Source organism: Natator depressus, chromosome 1 (assembly GCF_965152275.1).
Source record: "Natator depressus isolate rNatDep1 chromosome 1, rNatDep2.hap1, whole genome shotgun sequence".
NCBI classification, from domain to species: Eukaryota; Metazoa; Chordata; order Testudines; family Cheloniidae; genus Natator; species Natator depressus.
This window is the reverse complement of record NC_134234.1, coordinates 121,925,675-121,947,420: the sequence shown is the minus strand read 5'-3', so window position 1 is coordinate 121,947,420 and position 21,746 is coordinate 121,925,675. Positions and strand designations below refer to the sequence as shown.

General features: G+C 41.9%; 1 protein-coding gene across 4 annotated transcripts in view; it reads right to left on the bottom strand.

Moving 5' to 3' along the window:
* The window catches only part of JADE3 (jade family PHD finger 3), an 87,285-nt gene that overhangs the window by 16,917 nt on the left and 48,622 nt on the right, over positions 1–21,746 (bottom strand). For 2 of the 4 annotated variants that reach the window (XM_074965842.1, XM_074965835.1), the window contains 2 exons: positions 6,622–6,693; positions 3,572–3,729 (listed from right to left, as the gene is read on the bottom strand). In XM_074965842.1, coding sequence (XP_074821943.1) covers positions 3,572–3,729; positions 6,622–6,693 — 230 coding nt within the window. Of the gene's footprint in view, positions 1–3,571; positions 3,730–6,621; positions 6,694–11,987; positions 12,109–21,746 lie in introns of all 4 variants that reach the window. The other 2 variants (XM_074965860.1, XM_074965852.1) reach the window with 2 other exon arrangements.

The window sequence follows — 21,746 nt, the reverse complement described above, 5'->3', positions numbered from 1 at the left end:
AGAATGTTGACCTGTGTGTCCTTTAGTCCCACCAGATGCTTCAGTAATGAAGCCCATTGTGCCACTGTAAAGTGCCTTATGTGAAAGGAAAAGCTAATCTTAAACAAAAAGTCAGTTTCTCTCTGTATTTAATGCAAGAGGGTCTACACATGAAAGGGCTGCAGTGGGAGACTGAACAGAATACTTCCATATGTGAAATGCATTGTGCTTTGTAGAATTAGGCAAGCAAAGAAGAAAATTCTTGTGAAAGGAGGAAAGTACACTTATGTGGTAGTCTAGCAAGTCATCAAAATAGATATTTGGGTTATTTCTCTGAACTTTGATGACCCACAATTCTTACTGGGCAATGTGAGTTACCAGTGTTAGAATAAGTACTGTTTTCCTGCCCTGTCGTCCTCCCCCTTTTCCTTTGTTGCCTCTCCTCCTCGCTTAGCTGTTTCTTTTCCTCCTCCTCCTTTTTCTAGAAACTGCTATGGTATAGTAGCTCAGTTACGAGTGGGTTATTTGTTTTTTTTTTTTTTACATTTCTGTACTCACAAAAGCCCTAGCTAAATACAGTTATATCGAGATAAATATGTTGTCAAAGGCACTTGTTTAGCTCAGGAACGAGTATAAAGTATTACCAGAAAAAGCATTTTTCTGGTACTATAGACCATGCCTACACTAGGAGGATTTGCCAGCACAGCTATACTGGCAAATCTTTACTTGTGTAGACCTGGCATCGATGTTTTCATCCATCCCTGCTTAAAAAAAACAAAAAACAAAAAACCACCATACATTAAACAAACACTGTTGTGTAAGAAGAGTTTATCCTTTCCTAATCTTCTGGGGTTTCAGTACTGAAACCACTGAACTTCTGTATAGTAAGCAGCTATCTTGAGAAGAGGGTTGGTGGCAAGAAAGAAGTCTGGCAACAACTAAACTACACAGAAGTTGTGACAACTCTACTCAGCCTGAGGAACTGAGCAGACGGATGAAATTTAACTAAGTAGTAAGACCATGCATAATACAGAACAAGAAATGTTTCTTACTGATGGATTCTGAATTAACTGATTTTCATAATACTTCAGGAAAGAGATTATATTCAGCATGTTGCAAGAGTTAAAACAAAACAGCATTAGGACGCTCAACTGTGCTGCATTAAAATGAAATTATGGTCAAAAACCTAAATTTAGGTACCTAAAAGTAGGATTTTCGAAAGTGCTTAAGTGACTTGAGAACACAAGTCCTACTAACTTCAGTGAAACTTGTGCTCTTAAATTACTTAGGCTATTTTGAAAATCTCACCCATTGGTGCTTAAAACATTGAAAATTTTGAACTATGTCAAAATTCACTTTTATTTTTGCATACCTGCTTCTCAAATATTACATTCCATTTGGAATGAGCAGTTCAAATGAGCAGTTGAACCAACTGATTGCATACTGTATTACTGTACTACAAAAGCATATTGAGTAAGGTCTTACGAAAGCTTGTAATGTTCTGAACGTGATGGTCATTATGAGATATGTATACAAACGATGGTTATGAATCTATGTATTTATGTATACCAAAACCGTGTTCAATCTGTACAACAACTTCAACTACACTTCACAGCAGGGCAGTGAGCAGTCAAGCAGGTAGGGGCCCCTCCCAAGCCAGGTCTTTACTTGAATCCTGTTTCATGTAAACAGTCCACTGTCCAGCCCAGAAAAAGACAAATGATGTACCATTAGACTTTATGAGGAGACATCCCACCCACAGGATACCAAGTCAAGAGGGGATTCCCCCCATCCTGAATAACCACGAGTAAGGCTATGAGTTGTCACAGAGGTCACAGATTCCATGATTTGTGACTTCTGTGACTTCAGGGCTCCAGCTGTCCACCTCCGTGGGTCGGGGGGCTACGGCTCCCATGAATTCTTGTTTATTGTCCACGACCTGTCCATGACTTTTCCTAAAAATAACCCGACAAAATCTTAACCTGAATCATAAAGTCACTGTGGTCAAAGGGAAAAAAGCCTTTTAAAAGCAGGCTTAAAATGGAGAGTTTTTATCCAGAAACTGAGAGATAGTCTAAGCGGGAGGCTGTCCATGAATGCTGGAGGTACGCTGGGAAGCTGTTAAAAGGCAATACATAACTTGTATTAGAAAGAGGGTTTTATCTAAAAGGGAAGAGTAAAGCCTGAGATTGCATCTTTATGTTCACTTTCCCATACTATTTTATCTTTGAATCTGTGTTTTTTTCTATTAACTACACTGTTGGTTTATTTATACCTCAAATAGGTCTCTGGTGTGCAAACTATACAGAGTGTATATGCCAAAGAAAGCTGGTATCTGGGAGGGGGGGGAGGGGTCTAGTTTCATGCCTTTGGGGATGACAAATCAGAGGGGACCTATCCAATTGTCTGGTACTTAAAAATTCAAGGAGGATGGATTTGGGGAGACTTGAGACTGCAAGTATCACCTTGCAAGGATAATTAGGCTGAAAAAGCAGGGTGAGATTTTCTGCTTGTGAGTTGGCTACTGGTGTCGGAGATCTGAACCATAGAGATACTGCGAAAAAGCCCCAAGATTACAGGCAGGTGGTGACAGAACCCCTTACTGGTCTGGGTGATCCGCAAAGTGTCAGTCACCACATTTCAAAAAGGAAAAAAGTGGTTAGAGGTCTTCTTGGAGGGGCTCACAAATGATTAGCAACTCTGAAGACTGGAGTTATTTAAGCCCCAAAGTCAAAGAGGCTCTGCTAGTGCACAGAGGTCCACCAATGCATAACTAATGCCCTTGATCCTGCAATTAAACTGGAAAATGTAAAATAGAAGGTAAATATAATAGAAGTGGTAGAGTGTTTAGGAGACTGAATAGCATTTCCATCTATTTTATTTATTTATATTTAGAGAGAGAGAGAGAGAGAGAGAGAGATTATATATACACACACACACACACACACACACACACACACACACACCCCCCGACTGTAATATATTTATTTTACAGTGAAACTTCCCAGCCCCTTATGTCAGGGCAGAAACAGGTTACATGCCCCCAAAAAATGATTCTGGGAGGTTCTTACCTTCCTCTGAAGCTTTGACAGATATCAATCACTATTGGAGACTACATCCCGTCCGAGGAGGATTAAGTGTTTGCTGCATTATTACAATTCATATTGTCCTGTTTTTATGGGCAGATTTATGGAATATAACCAGTGCAACAGAATACTGTTTTCTATTTGGAATTTTATTTGGTCAACAATAAGTTAGATGACTGTTTTATGCAGTGCACCAAATGCTCAACGAAAGCATTTTTGTTTTTTAGTTTGATCCTAGTTCTGAGTATTGCATGTTTGCTTTCTTCCTTCAGTTCAGATCTGCCTATTCTCTCCCAGCCTCAAGCACCACTGACGTTGACTCTAAATTGGTAATATTTTAATTTTAAAAGATTTTTGGACTTGGGAGACAGTTGTACCACAGGTTTAAGTATACTAAGCAAGCAATCAAGCAAGCGTTAGCTGCAATTAGATTGTAAATCCTTTGAGACAGACTCATTTTATGTTTTGTCCAGTACCAAACACATTCAATGTTTAAGACCAATTACCTGAGAGAAGGCTGTGGAATCGTGTCAGGACTGGCTGGGACCTGAACACCCTTTTCCCATTCTTGTTTCCATGTGTCCGCAAAGAGGTAATATTCATCAGGGTTAACATGGTGAGAGTCTGGAAGTTTCATGGCACTAATGAGGTCCTTCCGGAACACCTGCAAAGAAAACCCAGATATCCTATTTGAGAGAAGGCAGGTGTATTAAATGGAGTCTTAATCATTCTCCCTTCCCCTAACACAATAACCAACCTGTTAACACATTTAATGTGGTCAATTATTAGTCAAGTATTCTTAAAAAAGGCTTTCTAAACTGGGGCAATGGGTTGAAAAGTTACACACAGCCCTTGTTCACTGTCTCACAGCAGAAGCTACATGTCCTTCCCTACTCCTGTTCCCTCCCCTCAGACAAGAGCTTTTCTGCTTACTGAGGCCTCCCCAATTCCACTGAGCACGAGGAGATCCCACCCTCACCAGACTGGGAGCCTCACATTGCTAGTCCATCTCCTCCGAGACATTAATCCCATTTCTTCACAGAAAAACCGCTGTGGACTTTATAGTAGGGCTGTCAAGCGATAAAAAAAAAAAAAAAAAAAAAAAATCACACCGTGATTAATCGTGCAATTAATCACACTGTTAAACAATAGAATACCATTTATTTAAATATTTTTGGATGTTTTCTACATTTTCAAATATATAGATTTCAATTACAACACAGAATACAAAGGGTATAGTGCTCACTTTATATTTATTTTTGATTACAAGTATTTGCACCGTAAAAAAAAGAGAAATAGTATTTTTCAGTTCATTTAATACAAGTACTGTCGTGCAATGTCTATCATGAAAGTTGAACTTACAAATGTAGAATTATGTACCAAAAAAGTGCATTCAAAAATAAAACTATTATTTCAGAGTCTGCAAGTCCACTCAGTCCTACTTCTTGTTCAGCCAATTGCTCAAACAAGTTTGTTTACATTTGAAGGAGGTAATGTCGCCCACTTCTTGTTTGCAACGTCACCTGAAAGTGAGCACAGACTCTCTCATGGCACTGTTGTAGCTGGTGTTGCAAGACATTTACGTGCCAGATGCGCTAAAGATTCATATATGTCCTGTCATGCTTCAACTACCATTCCAGAGGACATGCATCCATGCTAACGACGGGTTTTGCTCAATAACAGTCCAAAGCAGTGTGAACCGATGCATGTTCATTTTCATGATCCGAGTCAGATGCCACCAGCAGAAGGTTGATTTTCTTTTTTGGTGGTTTGGATTCTGTGGTTTCTGCATCAGAGTGTTGCTTTTCTTAAGAATTCTGAAAGCATGCTCCACACCTCATCCCTCTCAGATTTTGGAAGGCACTTCAGATTCTTAAATCTTGGGTCAAGTGCTGTAGCTATATTTAGAAAATCTCACATTGGTACCTTCTTTGCGTTTTTGTCAAAACTGAAGTGAAAATGTTCTTAAAACGAACATGTGCTGGGTCATCATCCGAGACTGCTGTAACATGAAATATATGGCAGAACGCAGGTAAAACAAACCAGGGGGACATACAATTCTCCCCCAAGCAGTTCAGTCACAAGTTTAATTAATGCATATTTTTTTTTTAAACAAGAGTCATCAGCATGGAAGCATGTCCTCTGGAATGGTGGCCGAAGCATGAAGGGGCATATGAACGTTTAGCATATCTGGCACGTAAATACCTTGCAACGCTGGCTACAAAAGTGCCATGCAAATGCCTGTTCTCACTTTCTGGTGACACTGTAAATAAGAAGAGGGCATCATTATCTCCTGTACATGTAAACAAAGCTGTTTGTCTTAGCAATTGGCTGAACAAGTAGTAGGACTGAGTGGACTTGTAGGCTCTGAAGTTTTACACTGTTTTGTTTTTGAGTGCACTTATGTAACAAAAAAAATCTACATTTCTAAGTTGCACTTTCATGACAAAAAGATTGCACTACAGTACTTGTATGAGGTGAATTGAAAAATCTTTGTTAATCATTTTTACAGTGCAAATATTTGTAATCAAAAATAATATACACTTGGATTTCAATTACAACACAGAATACAATATATATATGAAAATGTAGAAAAACATCCGAAATATGTAGTACATTTCAATTGGTATACTGTTGTTGAACAGTGTGATTAAAACGGCAATTAAAACTGCAATTAATTTTTTAAGTCACGATTAATTTTTGAGTTAATCGCAAGAGTTAACTGCGATTAATTGACAGCCCTACTTTATACCCATTTCCTCTATCTCCCTGCTGCTCGCTCCAGACTGAAGGAGTGGTCAATTACCAGCAACTAGGGGAGGCAGAGTGCAGGTAATCATTCCCAGCAGAAGTGAAGTAGGCTCACTCAGAACCCTAGGCAAAAGTCCCTACTCACCACTGCCTCGGTGGCCACAGACACTCTTCTCCTACCTCAGCCTCCCCAACCTTCCCAACACCCTCCAGACACTGGTCTGTCCTTCGGAGGGTGACCCGATGTCCTGATTTTATAGGGACAGTCCCGATATTTGGGGCTTTTTCTTATGTAAACACCTATTACCCCCCACCCCCAGTTCCTATTTTTCACACTTGCTATCTGGTCACCCTAGTCCTTAGTGTATAAGACACTGAAGCTAGACAGTATCTTAAGGATTAAAGATAAACTAAACTGAAGACTTTACAATGCTCAATACTATATTCAAGATTCTATGTGTCTTATGACAGCAACCATACAATCCTGTTTTGGTATTATTCAGTACAAGCCGTATAATGCAATACATGCTTTCTAAAAAAATCACAAACACTGAGCAATCACTAAGTTCTTTTAGCACTGATATGGTTTAAAAAAGGAATTAAGTTTCTTAAAACCAAACACAACGTTATTTTAATGGAATAACCTCCAGAGACTGCCTCCTCTAGTTTGTCTCTTCAAAAAGGTAGGTACACACAACTTAGAGTGGTTTAAGTGAAGGGCACATTTACAGTTTGCATTAGACAGAAGTTAAAAAATGCACTGGTAAACTATGAACATATTTATACAATGAGCAAAAACAGTTACCATGGCTTGTTTCAAAGAAACTGGCCTCAGGTGGATGTCATGGCTGATCATGCTCAACAAAACGAAGAAACCCTGTAAGCCAAAAATGATCTAATGGGCAAAAAATCAACAGAAGGGAAAATTATCTCTGATGGATTATCTCTTGGTACCACTGAGATAATGTCAGATAAAAACAGTAATTAGAGGTTTCAGATTCACAGCTCCTTTTATCCTCTCTTCAATCTGATTGGCATTAGCCATTTTAAGATTGGTTTAGAATCCTCTTCAGCATTTTATTGGCCTGCACCCTCAGTGTGAAACAGATTTTGAAAGCTGTGTGGGATGGTACAGCTAAACTTGATTTTTTTGCAAACTCATTGTAAAAGGAATCTGAGCATTTCTAACCATGGGCCTACCGGAAAAAGCGTAACCAATTTTTTTCTAAAGCACGTGATCTAGCAAACTTTAAATATGTTTAAACTGGGTCTAGTTATTAAAACTCCATTTTAAATCATTCAGGCAGACAATTTCATTATTATACAAGCATATGTTTGTTAATTATTTTAAAAGGAACACAATCATGTCTGTCTTATTAAGATAGGCTACCGGTAATCTGGGGCAGAGATAGCAGCTTATTTTATATATGAAGGAGCGCATACTAAACAGAATCTTAACAAAAATAAACTATGACAGACCCCATAGTCTCCACCACCTAATGTCCTTATATTCGAGCACTCAGTTTACAGAAGTCTTCTGTTGTAAGATTCCTCAAGTAACCTTTAGTAGCTAATTACTAACTAAAGTAAAACTTTGGAGAAGTAATTTATAACCAATTAAATCACTGGCCCCAGACATGTTAATAAAGCTTGCCCTAGCTATACCATTGTTGATTAGAAACATAATGACAACAACTAGCTCTGAAGATTCCCTATGCTGGAGCGAGAACACTGCAGGGAAACTGAAATCTGTTCAAACACCCCATTTTTCTAAGCAGTGTAATATAATAAATAAAACAAAGTATTTTATTCCAATTCAAACCCACGTGACTTCCATCTTTACTGTGGAAGACGACTCAGGAAAAAAGTTTTTAAGAAATACTAACATGGCACACTTCTGAAGAGTCCCGGAAAAACTCAACAATATATTAAAAAAGAGCAGTTACTGGCTTAAATATTTGAGAAGACACAGTTTAATGTTATCTGAGGCAGTGCTTTACACACCACCACCTTGTAAGTACTGGCTGAAACTAAAACCACAGAAGACTTCATATCAAAACAGAGTGATTACTAGTACTAGAAGTGAAAGCGCTATTAGAGAAGTTAGTATTCTCACAGCATGGCTTTAAGGTGAGTTCATCTTATCATCCATTATATATGTGAGTTGTGTCATCTATATTTTTTAGAACATAAGTCCCTTGGGACCTGGACTATTTTTTTTTCCTTTGTTGCACTGCACCAACCACATGGTCTGTGCTCAGCAATATTAAGTACTCTGCTTCAGACACCAAAATAGATTTACAGTAGTGGCCAATCAATCAAATGTAATTGTTAGGCACATAGAGGCTCTAAAGCAGGGGTAGTCAATAGGCAAACCGTGGGCCAAATCTGCACCACCAGACACTTTTGAACGGACGCGGAAATATTTTTATCTATCATTACTTTCTCTGGAGTCTGGACCTTCACTATACTTGAACCAAGAAATTTAGACCTTGACAAAAAATTAATGAACTACCCCTGCTCTAAATCACAAGGAACCCAACACCTGACCAAAGTTTCCTCGGTACACAGTTTTCTTCCATAGTTACAGAAATGCTGTAACCTAGCTTTTCTTTCAGAGGTCTTACCATTGTTACACAGCCATCTATAGTTCTGTCCATCAGCCACAAACCTGGTTTTTCACCTTTGACCAAACAGTCTCTTCCAACAGTTAAAAGCTCTTGCTCAGAGAACAAAAATATGTATTGAATATTAATCACCTTACAGTTCTTTGCCACTACAAGACCTGGCAAGTAGGAGAATTTACTTATTAATTCAGTTAAATTATTTTCAGCATTTGTCCTCAGTGCTGTCACTGTGCCAAACAGATTTAGCAAAGAATGGACCTCTTTCAAAAGGGAACAGTGTCTGGAAATCTAGCTTTCCTTGAGTTGTATGTATTTTGGAGCAGTCTTAAAATTCCCCCTCATTGGCCAGATCTTTGGAGTAGTGATTCCAAGGAATTGCCTGAGTCATCCCAAAGGACTGCAAGTTTACCAAAAATCACTTTAGATCCTAAAATATGAAGTCTGTAGAAAAAGAGACCTCAAAGTCACTTGCACATGTAACCTCTATGCACATTTAAGATGCAAGCTAATCTGAAGATAGTACAGTAGCTGCATGTGAGTCAAATAATTTCAATATGGTCCTGATACAAAGCAGAGACTTTAAATACATGATTATATGACAATCTAGAATCCTGAAGATGAAACTTATCAGTAAGACAGGAAGTTGGGAATGTTTATTATTGCCCAACTTATTATTGTGACATTTACAGGACACAATTACTTTTAAAATATAATATAATTTAATATAAATATTCAGGTATGTCTTAAACAAATCCAGTGTCCTCATGTAACTTTAAAAAGGCAATTTCATATAGTTATTGAAATCTGTATGGAAATGGAGTACTTACAAATAAAAGGATGTTCTCCTTATTTCTTAGGTTAAGCACATGCTGAATTCTAATTGGCTACTCAATATCCATATCCTACAACACAACTATCAGAACTTGTCTATACAGAGCAGCAGTGGCACTACTGGTGTGATTTCTAAAGCACACTAATGTGTGCCATGCACTAACTGGTCTTTGTAGACCCTGCTGTTATGCATTAAAGTTCCCTAGTGTACTTTTAATGTAGTACTGTTAACAGTTTGAAACAGTACTAAGTTAAAACATGCTACAAAACTTTTAATGAGCCCCAGCAGGATCTACACGGATCAGTCATGTGCAACAGATGAGAGTGTGCTTTAGAAGTCACACCCCTGTAGTGCACATTACCCCATGATGTAGACAAGCCTTTAGTATCTAGTCCCCCTCCTCACCCATTTACCTCACGCACACAAAACCAGTTACTAAGCTTCCGTAACTGTTCTTCTAGATGTGTTGCTCATGTCCATTTCAATATAGGTGTGTACTCACCCCAAGCACCGCCACCAAAAAGTTTTTCCCCCTCAGTGGTATCTGTCAGGTCAGCTCTGGTGCCCCCATGGTGTCAGTATAAAAGGTGCCCGCCGACCTGTCACCTCCTCAGTTCCTTCTTGCCGGCTAACTCCACCAGACGGGCTGGTGGCAGGGCAGGGGGGTTGGAATGGACATGCGCACCACATCTCGAAGAACAGTTATGGAAGTTTACTAACCGTTTTTAATTTGAGTGTTTGCTCATGTCCATTCCGACGTAGGTGACTCCCAAACAGTTGCGGCGGCGGAAGGTTCAGAGTTCATTGGCATGCTGATTGTAATACCGCTCAGCCAAAACCCACGTCGTGTCTAGTATGCTGGGTGATGGCATAATGAGATGCCAAGGTATGGACTGACTACCACATTCCGTTCTACAGACGTCCTGGATAGGAACTTGAGCTACGAATGCAGCCGAAGATGCTTGAGCCCTGGCAGAATGCACCATTAGGGCAGGAGGACCTTTGCGGGGTCGTAGCATGTGAGGATACAGGAAGTGATCCACAATGAGATTCTCTGGCAGAGACTGAAAGGCCTTTCATCCTGTCTGCAATGACCACAAAAAGCTGTGTAGATTTTCAAAATGATTTAGTCCTTTCTATATAGAAGGCTAGTGCACATCTGACATCCAGCGAATGGAGTCTCTGTTCCTCTCTATTGGCATGTGACTTCGGATAGAAGACCAGAAGGAAGATACCCTGGTTACTGGATGTGGTCACAATAGAATCTTGATCTTGAAGATGACTGTATGAGGCAGCTCCGACGCAAGAGCTAGGATTTCTGAGACCCTTCTGACAGAAGTAATGGCCACTAGGAAGGCTACCTTCAAGGATAGGTAGAGCAGAGAACCACATTGCCAGTGGTTCAAATGGGGTGTCCTGTCAGCCACACCAAACACTGAGTGATCCTGGGCTGTGGCCCAGGAAGGAGCAGAACTGAAGACACTTCCTGTTGTGCCGCATCATGAACAGATTTATGTGGGGAGTCCCCCACTTCTGGAAGGGGCATTTCACAACGTCTGGACCATTTATGGTGGCTGGAGAAGGATCTGCTGAGGTGATCCGCTAGCTTGTTCTGTGACCCCAGCAGATAGAAGGCCTTGAGGTGGATCGAGTGGGCTATGCAGATTTCCCACAAGCAGTGCCCTGTGCCCCCACTGCCTGCTTATATAAAACATTGCTGTTGTCTGTGAGGACTGAGACACACTTGCCCTCCAAGTGGTTTTGAAATGCCTGGCAGGCTAGGCGAACCACCCTGAGCTCCCTGACATAGATGTGTAGCACGAGCTCCTCTGGAGACCAGAGGTATTGAGTTCTGAGGGGCCCTAAATGAGCTCCCCAGCCCATCACTGAAGCATCTGTGACAAGACACCCTGACGGATGGGGTCTCCAGAAAGGGACTCCATCACACACTGCCAACGGGTCCAGCCACCAAAGGAAGCAATCACTGATGGGGGAAGCGTGACTACTGTGTCCAAGTGGTGCCAGCCCACTGCATATACCAACGCCAACCAAGCCTGAAGAGATCTGAGCCATAGTCTTGCACGTTGGACAACATAGATGCATGATGCCATATGGCCCACGAGCTTTAGGCAGTGATGGGGTGGTTCCTGAGGCTCTCTGCAAGTGCCCCTTTCAGTTAGAACTGGGCTTCTGGGAGGAAAACTCTGGCTTGGACTGAGTCAAGGATTGCCCCAATAAATTCTATCCTTTGAACTGGGGAGAGGGTAGACTTCTGGGTATTTATTGACAGGCCTAAGTCCTGGAAAGTTGACTGTATTAACTTTACATCTGTCTCTACCTGGGCTTTGGTCCGACCTCTGATCAGCCGGTCGTTGCAGTATGGGTGGACCTGAACCCCTTGTTTCCTCAGGAAGGCCGCAACGCCTGCCATGCACTTTGTGAACACCCGCTGACAGGCCAAACGGGAGCACTGCAAACTGGTAGTACACATGGTATTAGCAGGAGTGTTGTAAGGAAGACACGAGAAGTAATTCTTCTGTTCTAGTCCGTGCTGATTAAGGCTCAACTAGAGTACCGTATACAGTTCTGGGTGCCACATTTCAGGAAAGATGTGGATAAATCTGAGAAAGTCCAGAGAAGAGCAATAAAAATGATTAAAAGTCTAGAAAACAGGACCTAACAGGGAAAATTGAAAAAATTGGTTTGGTTTACCTGGAGAAGAAAAGAGAAGGGACATAACAGTTTTCAAGCACAGTAACTCCTCTCTTAACGTTGTAGTTATGTTCTTGAAAAATGCGACTAAGTGAAACAATGTTAAGTGAATCCAATTTCCCTGTAAGAATTAATGTAAATAGGGAGGGTTAGGTTCTAATTCTTTTCCCCCACAAGATAAAAGACATTATGTACTGTGGCAAGATGGCCGATTTTAGTTTGGTGGGTCCTGCGCTTTTCTTGGTGGGGAGCTCAGATGCCACCCTTTGCCCCTGCTCTTGGGTGCCGAGGGCCCCGCTACTAGCCTGGGAAGGTGGTAGAGGAAAGAAGCGGGGGAGGGGGTCTGGGTTTGCTCTTCGCTCTGAGTCCCAGCCCTTCTCAATCCCTGTAGGTTTCTTACCCTCATCCCCCTTAGGTGGGGTTACCCTTGGCCCTTAGATGCTGGGGGGAAGGGAGTCTCCCTGTCCTGCTGGGCAGAGTCTCCCTTACTCCAATTCTCAGGTCTTCCAAATCTCTCAACGCGCCTCCAAGCTCCAGTCCTTTCTCCTTCCTCCTCCTCCTCTGCCTGACGCAGGGGGTTTTATTAGGTTCCTAACAGGGCCTTAATTGACTGCAGGTGCTCCAATTAACCTGCAGCCACCTTCCCTAGTCTACAGGGAACTACGCCTTAATTAGCCTTGAGTTTATATATCTAGCACTCTCCCACTGCTCCCTGGCCCTCCTGTATCACAGTACACATACAGAATAAGTTTAAAACAAACAAATTTAATACTGTACTCAGTAATGATTGTGAAGCTTGGCTGAGGTGGTGGAGTCAGGGGGTGAATGAGGGTGGATCGTCCAGCTGCTTCTCTTGCTGTTCTTTCCAAAGTGCAGGGGGATGCTCAACCTCCAGCTCTGCCCAGGCCTGCCCCCACTCCACCCCTTCCCTCAAGGTCCCACCCCCACCTCACTTCTTCCCACCCCTGCTCCACCCCCTCCCCCTGAGCACGCCACATCCTTGCTCCTCTCCCCTCCCCCCCAAGCCTCCTGATCACCGTGAAAGAGCTGATTGCTGCGGGTGGGAGTCATGGGGATGCAGGGAGGAGTCCGAGGTAATGTGGGCCCACGCCGGATAGAAGTGGGGATAAACAGTCCACAAAAACTGGGGAATCTGGATCCATACTTCAGCCTAGTAAATTGCCCAGGCATCCCATCAAAAGGCCTGCTTGGACCCCGCCAAGTGTCTGGGGGAGCAGGAAGCAGGCATGGACGCAGACAAGGACAAGGGCGGAGGTCTCCTAAAACCCCTACTCTTCCTCCTACTGTAGTCCTGCTGGGCAGGAGGCAGGAAGAACCGAGCAGATGGCTGAGGGTTATAGTGCCTCCTTGAGGGAGCCAGTGTATGCAGTCTGACTCCTGGACCTAACCTTTCCTAAGCAGAAGGGTTGAAGGCATAGGTCAGAAGAGGAAGAAAACATTTCAGAACAACTTCTAGAATGTGCTCTCTGTAAAAACTAGATCCTGCGTTTACTAAGCAAGAAACTAAGACAAATTGACAAAAAATGCTGTTTTACTGGGTAAACAGGAGCACTACCTTCCTACCAAAAAACCCAAAAGTAACAACAAGAAAACATTCAATAAATAGCTTCCTGTGGTCATGTCTCATTAATGGACTATCTTTTGTAAAGCATGTCCCTAACTGTTATTCTAGTTAAGCACGTCCCTAACTGAAAGAAAGGGCAAGCTCAAAATCATGTAGTATTTTTATTTATTTTAGTAAAGAAAATATACAGAATATTCTAACCAGAGACACAAATACCAGTCAACTCAACTGGAAACAGAAGTAGCTGCTATGCTGATGTGGTTTTTCAAGGAGCCATTTTACTAGACAAAAAAAAAAACAACCAACAACAAAAATCTACATTAGCAAGTGTCAGCTAGAAGACTGGGGAAAGCACTAACAAGTGCTTTCATAACACTTTACATGCTCAAATCACGGTACACACTTTGTTGTATATTCTCCATATAGATGAGAACTATAGAATTCCTCCCATCCTTTCTGCTAACCTTGCCTTTTCATTAGCCTGTCCTTCTCACAAAGCTGCTCCACAACCATGGTCTGTGATCCCTTGTATCTGGCTAGTCACCCTAGGTAGCCTTATAGGAATGAGTTCTCCAGTATCACTATAGGGAAAAGCCACAACGCAGCTCTGCAAGTGCTTCAGCAGCCCCCAGTTTAGTGGTTCATTTGATATTCTATGCATGAAACAAAGATTACAATATAGCATAACACCCTGAAAGGTTGCTTAATGCCAAAGGCAAATCTATGCCTTTTATTCTTAAATAGACAAATTCTTGTCTTGCCTAACTACTGAAGGTAATAAACACAGTTGTCTGCCTCTTAACAAGTCTCCTGAAAGATGAGATGATCTTATTTATAAACACACATGCCCACAATTTGCTATTGTAGCACACAAGTTTAAAATTACAGTAATTAGAAACAGATCAGTGTGTTACTGGACAAAAAAAAAAAAATCCCATAGTCATACCCAGAGCACCGTTTGACAGAAGTGAAATTAGTAAAAGAATGAAAGTTTGTAAGGACTCAAAGCACGAAGGGAGGGATTTTAGTCCTTATTACATGCAAACCTCAATGAAACCTTAGCCCAGCAGTCCCCAAATTTTTGATCTCACGCCTCCCCTTACCCGAGCCAGGGCCAGGAGCAGGGTCGCAGCGGAGCCACCCATAGTTAAAGTTGCTGGACACTTCTCGTTATAGACCCTGTTGTCAGTTGCTTATAAAAAAAATATGGACTGAAGTTTTTGATGCTAGGTACCTGCACCAGAGGCTTGATTTATTTATTTTAAAGTTTCAGTGGTTTCTCAGAATGGGGTTAGGGAAAATACATTTGCTTGTGTAAAAAATTTAGTACACCTATTTGAAGCTCTTACATTTCCATATTTTGGAGTAGGGATTTGAAAATTCGTTAAGAGGGAACTGCTCTGGTGTAAGGGTTGTGCCTTTTACCATCCCAGTGAAAGTTTTCCCATGTCTGTTCAAGTTATAAGACTCTGAAAATTAGTTTGCACATTACTCCTGGGGGAATTCTGTGCCACTGTGCAACGTAGAATGTTGCAGAAATTAACACTGTGCATGCAAAATTTCCCCCCCCCCCCCCACAGAGGGCTTCAGTGCTGCTGGCTGCCACTGGGAGCCACTGGACTTAGAGCCCAGCTCACACACAGAAGACACTGCCGGGGGGAGGAGGGAGGAGCTAGAGAGTTACCAGCAGCTGCAGTTCCCCACATGCCTTGAGAGGAGAGGGCCGCGCACACGCAGGAAACTCCGTGCAAGCCTGGGACCGAGCATCAGGCTGTTTCTCCCTCTGGATCCCTGAGCTCTGAGGCATGGGGTGGGGCAAGGTGTGTGTGTCTGGGCTGGCCCTGCAGCTGGGCTATGGGGAGGAGGGGTTGTGGGTCTCTGGCCCCCCAGCTGGGCTTGGAGGGGTAGACAGAAAACAGGAACTGGCTTGTCACAGGGGTTTCTTTAACTCTCTTCTCCTGGGGGAAATTTTGTGTTTCTCTGTATTGTTGCAGACATTCTTGCTGACAGGCATTTTGAAATAAATTACCAAAATAATTCAAACTGGCGTGATTATGTAGTGTGATTTTGACAAATACAGTTCGCAGAATTTTAAATGTTGTGCGCAGAATTTTTTTTTTTTAAATGAAGAATTCCCCTAGGAATAGCACATGCTCAGAGACTCATTAGCTACATTCTCCAAAAGTTCCACCTGTACTAAGCATGCACTGTCCCCTCACAGCACTTATGTGAGGAATGAACTGCACATGAGACAACCCACAAAGCAAACGAGTATGCTCAATCCTAGGGCTATAGGAGGAGTAAGACTTTCTCTGCACCTGCTCCTTCCAGTAGTGGGGGACTCACTGCGCTGGCAGGCACCAGTATTGAAACAATAGCTTCCAAGATTATTCAGCACACAAGAGAGACTGGCACCTAGGCATTGAGGACGAAGAGAAAACAGCAGCCACACTGGAATGTAGAAGGGTAAGAAACAAGTAGTGGGACATGAGGAAGAGAACAAAGAGGCTGGGGAGAAAGAGGGGCTGAAGTCCAACTACTAAAAGCACATTCCCCTACAGAACCTTTTGTAAAATTATGTGCTTAGTGATCATTGCCACACCCAAGGACCAAAGTCTGTCATGGGGTTAAACCCAGCATAGCAGGTACATAACCTAGGATATAATTTTCAGCAGAGATTTTGCAGCTGAAACCAAGCACCAATTCATGTCCACCTCTATCCACTGCTGCGTGACCATTGGACAATCCCACAGGATAAGCATCAAGGTTCCTTTTTCTTTGTTACAGTGCCAACAAAGAGGATATGGCCTTTATCTTGTGTAACCTCTGTGGCATCCAATACATTTTGAATAAAATTGTTTGTTGCATCAAGCAAAGCCTGAGACAGAGGCATTTTTAACATTAATAATATGCTCTGCCACCTAGATTCTTTTAAGGACTCAAATCTCCTTCCTGCACTTTCACAAAACTCTAAAGCAATGGAATTTCTCTTCATTAACAAAATATACACAGTGGACATGGGCCTGGGGAGTTTATGAAGCATTTCTAAGGTACCCACTAGTTCTGAGGTCTCTGGGCCAAACTGATATTTCAGCAAGCGTCTTAGTTGTAACTACTGCCACTCCACTGAGGGTAGCAGGTCATAACATTGCTTTAGCATTAAGAAAGGGACAGCCCTCAACGACTGACTGACTATCTGGGAAATCCAAAGGATGCCTCTGCCCAGCCAGTTCTTCCAAATTATAATTCTGTTCCCAATTTGCAACTCCGAGTTGCCTCAAATAAGTGTTTTTGACAGCAAGGATGAAATTGATCCCTCTTAGTTAGGATAGCCCAGATCTGTGTACCAGCCTCCACTGAAAGCATCTTATTTTCCTCCATTGGGCAAAAAGAACTGCAGAGACCCACTGGGGAAATTGGATGCATTAATGCACATTCAGTTGCCACCCACACAGATACAAAGATGTTGTCAAATTGGTTCTACCACGTTATCTGTGACCTGATAAAAGCATAATAGTAATTATGTAGGTTTGGGAGCCCAACCCACCCGCCTCACCCCTTGCATACAGGGAATTGGAGGTTGGTTTGTTAAAAAAACAAAACAAACAAAAAAAAAAAAACAACACACACAACCAATAATCCTGGGTGTTGACCAGGGCCCCACAGGAAGGCTCTAATAATGCTATTAAACCCTTTAAAATAAGATGGAGGAATTTACACAAAATAATTATAACAGTCTCCATATTATTCACCATCCCATTACTTGTGTATCAATACTTTGTTTTTGACCACAGCTGCATCCTGAGCAGAAGTCTTCACTGAGTTACCTAAGCCCAGGTTGCTTTCCTGAATTAATAAACTTAAGCTGGAACCCTGTAAAGTATACAATTTAAGTTTTTTCCTTCAGTGTGCATTAATTTGCTTTTATCAACATTTAATTTAATATGCCATCACACTGCCCATTCATACACGGAACACACAAGAGGTTTGTAAGTTCTCAACGGAATCATGCCCAACTTCTCATTCAGAATCTGATCGTGCAAGGTGCACAAACCCTTTCAGACAATGATCAGCAGCTTGCAAGATCAGGCCCTATCATTTCATGTGGCAGGTAATTCTCCCAAAATCACTCTACATAAAAGCTTCATACGTCCAGGTTATAAAACTGGGTACCTTGCATGAAAAGAGCAAAGGTTGGTATGGCATCAAAGCATCTCAGCGTATTATAGTCAGATATGTCCATACGAAATACTATGAGTAAATTTAATGCCCTCGTGGCCAAGATAGAATCCCCTCTGCAGGCAGTTTTGGCCAAGAAAAGGTTTGTCCAGGAATGCAGCAGGGAAACTCCTTTCCACCCCAAAGGCACCTGTTCCAAACCCCCGGGAGTAAACATACACACCGGAATAGTACAAAGAATATAGGAAAGGGAAATATTTATTTACAGAGGGATGAATGAAGGGGAAAAAAAACAAGGGGGGGGGAGAGAATATAGGTGGAGCAGTAAAACAGGATTACATCCAACACGAGGTTCCACAGTCCCAGTGGTACCACAATACGAAAGGACAGACACTGAGCAATGTGTCTACACTAAGAGTTTTGGGCAAGGTTCCAATCTGGCAGTGAATCTCAGGTGCTCCTTGTCATCTCTGATGCCAGTAAACTTTCCCCAACAAACCCCTCTGGTGCCCACTTCTGCCACACACTGAAAATCCACAGAGTGACAACCTCCCCCTTCGCTAGCTACAGCTTCCCTTCTTATTCCCAATGCAAAGTTACCAGCCCTAGTACTCTGAGCTCCATACAGCTCTGAGCAACAGATATACTGGGTCCAGCTCTGGTTTGTCTTTCTTGGGTGATTCCTCCCTGGCACAGTGCTCCTCCTGTCCTTGGGCATCTGCGGTCAGCCGCTTGGTCCCTCCAGGCTTTAGGCAAGTTCTTGACTGCTTATGTGGGGGCCTGCATACCGTACCTCTCTTGCTTGCAGCTACTGACACCTTAATTTAAGGAGGAAGAAGGAAGGAAGGAAGGAAGGAAGGAGTGTGTGTTCATTTACTATATGTTCCATTCTATGCATCCAATGAAGTGAGCTGTAGCTCACGAAAGCTTATGCTCTAATAAATTTGTTAGTCTTTAAGGTGCCACAAGTACTCCTGTTCTTCTTGACACACCTCTGTCGCTCTCCTTCTCTCCTCTCCACTGGAACAACCAGCACTCCCTCTCTCTCAGGGAGAAAGTTTTAAAGGGGCCATGCTCTCTAAACCCCAAGGGGGCTACATAAGCAAAGAAGGGAAGATGTGAAACCAGCATTTCTATGTGAGGAGAGTTATAATAGTATGGGAGCCCTGTTTGAAAATTGCAACCTGAACTCTGCGTTCCTTAAAATTCCAAGGAGAGATTTTCCCAGGAATTAAAGGAGCACAAGTCCGAGTGACTATCAGTGGAACTCATGCTTCTAAATCCCTTAGGCACTTTTGGAAAATCTCCCCCTTGGAAAAGGAGCATTCACTCTACTGCAACCTTAACATAAAGTTATTCAAAGCAACCTCTAAAGCTAACTGGTGGAAAAAAAAATGTCTTGGCCCAACAGCTACTGTATTACTTTAATATCATGAAAACAACTAAAGTTTTAATTTATAAAACTCCAAAGGTGGGGGTGGAAGGAGGAAAGAACACTTAAGTTTAGAAATTTGGAGACCTAGCAAACCAAGACTTTGTGTAAGAAACACAAAGGGGGAGGGGGAGGGGGAGGGGGAGGGAGAGAGAGATCTCAAGTACTTGGGAATACTTGGTGAGAAGATGCCCAAAAAAAGAAGTGAAAAAACAAACAAATACACATATCTGGTCAACCTGACTTCTGATCTTTCAGTGAGTAGCAATGTAAAAGAAAGACTACTTAGCGGAGACCAGAAAAAAGTATCCAGAGAGATATTTACAGCATTAGGACCTTTTTTAGATTTTCTGCATGAACTCTAGAAACAGTCTGGTTCCTGGTAAGCAGAAGTCACTGGAAGGAGACCAATTCCAATTCATTAGCAGGACACTACTGTCAAGCTAGAAAAAAAAAATACATCACCTTTTATCTAAAAATCTAACAGGTGCAGTTAACCTAAAATTATTGTAATTGTTTTGAAAGGTGTGGGGAGGGGAGGGGGGAAAGGATCTCCTTTTCAGTCTTTATACACAAAGTGCTGACAAATATATGGTCAATTTCACTGTTTTGATGATGATCAGCAGGACTTCCTGTCACGTACTACTCTGCAAGCTCTTTTCCAGGCCCCACAATGGCTGTTTATCCCTAGGCAGCAGAACTGAAGCTAACAGTCAGGTAGATTTTTTCCCCCGTAGTCCTGGACTTTGGTTTTATCTCGTAGATTAGTTCCAAATAATCAAAAACCATTAAAGAAACCTGGCAGCAGAATGACTGTACCCAATTGGGTGAGGATTCTGGGCAACGTCAAGCAGAAACAACTAATGTTTGTATACTTGGGTAACAAAATGGAGGAACTAGAACTACTGGTGTAGAAAGTAAAACCAGATATTACAGGAACAACAAGAACATGGAGGAATAATAGTCATTACTGGAGTAACGAAAGGAACTGAAGGGAATGTGTTGTTCAGGAAAGACAGAAATAAAAGGTAAAGATGGTGGAGTAGCATTGTATATTAATGATGACATAGACTAAAGAAATGAGAAGTGATGGAATGGATAAAACAGTCTGTTAGGGTCAAGATCACTTAGGGGAAAAAAGTTCCCACATTCTCCCGTGGGGTTGTGCTGGGGGTTTGTAGTATACCCCAGGATCCAATCTGGGTATGGACAGAGACCTTGAATATTTTTAAATAATAAATACTACTGGAAAGTGTGATTATGGGAAACTATCTAACTAGATACAGATTAGAGGACAAGTGCTACTAATAATAGCAGGACCCAGATTTTCCTGGATGGGATAAGCTGACAGATTTATTCACCAAATAGTTGCTGAACCAACAAGAGGTGATGCCATTTTAGATTTGGCATTGGTGAGTAGTGAGGAACTCATAAAAGCTGGTTGTAAGAGACAACCTTGGTTCAAGTGATCATGAGCTAATTCAGTTTAAACTAAATGGAAGGATAAACAAAAACAGATCTGAACTAGGGGCCTTGACTTCAAAAGAGCAAACTTTTAAAAAAATTAAGGATATTAATTAGGGAAGTGGACTGGCCTGAAGAATGCAAGGATCTGAATGTGGAGGGCACTTGCAATTACTTCAAGTCAAAATTGCAGAAACTATCTGAAGCCTGCATCCCAAGCAAGGGGAAAAAATTGGTAGAGAAGGGTTGCAGACCAAGCTGGATGAGCAAGCATCTCGAACAGATTAAGAGAAAGCCTACAAGGAAAGCTACCCTCCTGCAGGTCAGAAAACATAAGGAAAAAGTGAGAACTGTCAAAACCCAAGCAGAGCTGGACCTTGCAAAGGCAATTAGAACTAATAGTAACAGGTTCTATAGCCACATAAATAGAAAGAAAACAAAGAAGTTGGACCAGTAAACACTGAGGATGGGGTGGAGATAAAAGATAATCTAGGCATGCCCCAACACCTAAACAAATACTTGGCCTCGGTTTTTAATAAGGAAAATGAGGATCTTATAGTGGCAGGGTGGCTACTGGAAATGAGGATAATGAACTAGAAATTGCCACATCTGAGGTGGACGTCAAATTTACATCTTAACGGGACTAAATCGGGGGGCCCAGATAATCTCCATCCAAAAATATTAAAGGAACGGGCACATGAAATTGCAAGCCCAATAGCACGAAATTCTAATGAATCTGTAAACTTGGGGGTTGTACCCTATGACTGGAGAATTGCTAACACAGTCCCTATTTTTAAGAAAGGAAGAAAGTGATCTGGGAAACTACATGCCTATTAGTTTGATCTTAATTGCATGTAAGGTCTTGGAACAAATTCTGAAAGAGAAAAAACAGTTAAGGACGTAGAGGTTAATGGTAATTGGGACAAAATACAATATGGTTTTACAAAAGGTAGGCCCTGCCAGACCGACCTGCTCTCCTTTGAGGAGGAGGAGACAACAGATCACACAACAGAACTGAGAGGCTGGAGAGAGGTTACTAGTGAGTTCCTCAGGGATCAGTCTTGGGACCTGTCTTATTTAATATGTTTATTAATGACTT